The 3,534-nt window shown below is 53.7% G+C and overlaps 1 protein-coding gene across 2 annotated transcripts in view; it reads right to left on the reverse strand.

The window, feature by feature from the left end:
- LOC113212490 (prisilkin-39-like) overlaps positions 1-2,337 on the reverse strand; it is a 23,698-nt gene extending 21,361 nt beyond the window's left edge. The window contains exon 1 of one of the 2 annotated variants that reach the window (XM_026431210.2): positions 2,058-2,337. In XM_026431210.2, coding sequence (XP_026286995.2) covers positions 2,058-2,078 — 21 coding nt within the window. In that variant the 5' untranslated portion in view covers positions 2,079-2,337. The remainder of the gene's footprint in view (positions 1-2,057) is intronic. The other variant, XM_026431219.2, reaches the window with a different exon arrangement.
- Between the last annotated feature and the right edge of the window lie 1,197 nt (positions 2,338-3,534).

Consider the following 3,534-nt stretch of genomic DNA (forward strand, 5'->3'; position numbering starts at 1 on the left):
AGTGAGGCACTACCACTTCGCTTCTCCCGCTGCGCGCTGCGGCCGGAGTGAGTGAGAGCCCCGCGGCACGCAGCCCCGCCAGCAGGAGTGCGACCGGGTTGCCTATCCCGCCGTCCGCAGGGGCCTCGCTGTACCACCCCGCCGCAGCCGGCCCGGGATGGACTGCTCTCCACCGACCACACCTGCCTCGTTTCCTAACATCAGTAAATTGTGCGGCCCCATCTTCATTTTGACCTGATGAGTAAAAAATTTTCATGCTCCTTTGAAATTTTTTTAGACTGATTTCTACACGTGCAAATTAGAAATTACTTCATCTGCATAAAACAACAGAATGCACTTTCCATTTTCATCAGGCAGCAAACAAAGAGCTGTTCTCTAAACCACTCGAATCCACCTGCAATTACTCCGGAAACATTTTAAGCTCGCATTTCTGTGGAATGGTTGCTGCAAAGCTCCGACCGTGAACTCGCTCCCAAAGCAGGCACACCTCGCCTCGCCTCTGCCCTCTCTCAAATGCAGGCGATTTTGAGACACTTTTCCACTTCTTGTGGACGGCGCGAGAGCTTCCGTCTGGGCGGCGCCTCGGTGACTCACGTCTCACTTTGCGGCACGCGAGGTGCGCGGGGCGCTCCCCGGTGGGGCCCGGCCGCCGCAGCCCGGGGATGCTGAGTAGCCGTAATAGCAGCTCGTTTGACATTGTGTCAAACAGGCAAGGCTACGGGCGGAGGAGGAGCGGGCGGAGATTCTAATTTAGCCGGAAGGTGGTGGCAGGAGGAGAAGAGTTGGAGGGGGGAAAGGGGGGGGAGTATGATGCGGGGTGTGGGGAGCGGTACCCACACCCCTTGTGCGAAGGCTTACACCGCAGCGGGCGCGGCTTAGAAGTGTCGCCGGCCAAAATGAAGGCGCTCACGGCTCTCGTCGTAATTTGAAAAAATCCCCCTAAACATTAAAGGGGCTGGACTGTTTACAGGCGGGAGCCCTGCGGTGAAGGCGAGGCGTACCCTCGCGCCGCTTGCTCGCTATCCAAGGGGCTGCTGGCTGCTACAGCGCGGTGTGCACGTGACCCCCCATCGCTCAGGGTCTGTAACGCTGTTACATGATTCAATTGCACGGGGATGTAAGTACTATAGCTGCCAATATAAGGAAGTGCGACCTCACACAACATAATTAGTTTTTATATGGCACAAATTGAAAAAAAAGTAACTCTAACATTTGCATTTGACCTACAAATTCAAGAGTAATTATACAAAGATGAATAGGAAATCTGTCAATGTGCGCGTATCCATTACAGTCTAAAAATGGGGGGTGGGGGGGGGGAATGGGTCCCCCACTCGGCAACTCGTTGTACACTTGCGCGCTCCCAACTCGCGCTTAACTCGCGTTCAACTCGCAAATACTCACGAAACCTCGCAAAAACTCGCGAAAACTCGCGTCAAAATCCCGAAAACTCGCACCAAAATCGCGTAAAACTCTCTAAAAGTTGATCCCAACTTGCGCTCTACTCGCGGCAACTCGCCAACTCGGCAAACTCGTTGTACACCTATTTTAGAAGTGAAGGACCCCTCGGGGGGAATCGTTACAAAGGTATGTTGTTACGCTTCATAGCGCCATAGCAGGACTGACACGCGGACTGAACACCCTTTACAAACCTTTGCGACCCGCTAACCAGGGTGACTAAATTGTCATATTACCGCTTAAAGCTACATATCATAAATACTTAATTGCGAAAACTGCATAAGATTAAAACCCCAATGCGGTTTAGCTTTCGTTAAAGCTCCGAAACATTTACATTATAAATCCGAAGATCCGCACAAAAAAAGGCGAATCCAACGACGGTCCGTATACCATAAATACCACTCCTCTACTTTACGATCCTATTGGAGAACCGTAGACCAGGAACAGCCCCCTATGTGTTATCCCATTCGACCCCTTCCCTCGACAATCTCATCATCGGGGGATGAGCAACAAAATCCTTTCCAATTCCAAAGGTGCAGCGACAGATATCGAAATAAAATAAAATAAGGCAAGATAAAGAAGAACAAGAAAAGAAAACTCACCAGCATCGAGATCCTCGCCATGTCGCTGGTGGATGCTGTCGCTCCTGGCTGGACTCACTACACTACACGTTGCGCTCCGCACACTGCGTCCGCCCGCTCAAATCCCCCGCATATATCGCTCACACAGGTGGACCCGCCGCCGCGGGTGGTGGTGGGGGGAGACGACACACAAAAAAACACTTGGAAAATAATAATCTCGTGAGTGACACACGTGGAGTGACCGGCGAAGTGACGCGACGACCTGGCGCGGACACGAGAGGCTCAGGGGGAATTGCCATTTCCGCGCCGCTGCCCCCTTCTTTTATAGCAGCACTGAGAATTTGCAGCGCCTCGCGCGCGCGGCTGCTGGGGAGGGAAGAGGGGGAAGGGGGGGAGAGGGACAGCGTCACTCACACACGGGCGGGCGGGCACACCGACGCACCCACACTCCCCACGCTCGCGGCAACAATGCGCGGCCACCCTATCACGCACGCAGAGCCCCCCGGCTCGCCACGGCCCGGCATAGGTGTCGTGCAAAATGTGCCAATCTGGCTATGACTGGCTAAACACGTGCGCCCCCACCCCCCAACACGATGACACAAGAGGACCACAATGCCCAACCGCCGCCGGTCTCGGGTACAGCGGCAGCAGGGTCCGCTCGCTTTCACAAAACGGTACTGTTTTAATAAATCTGAAAAGGGAAACAAAAATGAAAGAAAGAGGAAATCCGACAGGTACATCCCGATGTGGGTAAAAAAAATCAAAGACCCTGCTATCCCTTTCGTAAAGAGAATGCCCTAAGACCAGAAACAAATGCTAAAAAAACATTTACAGTGCGAACCCCTTTCCCGGACATGGTGCAGGGGGCAAAGTGGACGCGACGTCCTCTGGCCCGTTAGCCACCCGACTGATCTCTTGCGGTGCGGCTGGGCGGGCTGGGCCTCTCCCGCCTCGCCCTCGGTCACCGTCACCCTAGCCCACCGCACCGAGCCGCAGCGTGCCCTTGGGAACCCTATATTTCCTCATGCGCAAATATTGACTCATTTTTGTCGTTCCATCTCTCTTGCACTCTTTCTGTTCCCTAGGTAAAGTGAGGTAAAAAACACTTTGTAAAGAAAGCTTTCATAGCTGGTACGCGTATGAAATGCTATGGAATGAAAATAAAACTTTAAACAAAGAAACGAAAAAACGCACCCTGCGGCGCGTGGCTGGACCATGTGATGTTTGTGCCGCGACCGCCGAGCCGGTTGCAGAGCGACAGTCGCGCGGGCGGGGCTGCGAGCGCGGGCAAGCGCGGGGGTTTGCGTGCCGTTTGAAAGGGGAAAATACCGAACCACAAATAATGCCAAAAGAAAATAACTGCATTTCATTGCCAGTGCCAGTTGGTGGGTGGACAGGACAGGACTGGCCCGGAATCGGCTTTGGTGTTTGTCGTTGTCAATAAGGCATCAAGTATTTGACGAGCGTTCGCATGGGGGCAGCAGTGCAGGACCGGCCT

Source organism: Frankliniella occidentalis, unplaced genomic scaffold (genome assembly GCF_000697945.3).
Source record: "Frankliniella occidentalis isolate FOCC.00 unplaced genomic scaffold, Focc_3.1 Scaffold10, whole genome shotgun sequence".
Taxonomy (NCBI): Eukaryota; Metazoa; Arthropoda; class Insecta; order Thysanoptera; family Thripidae; genus Frankliniella; species Frankliniella occidentalis.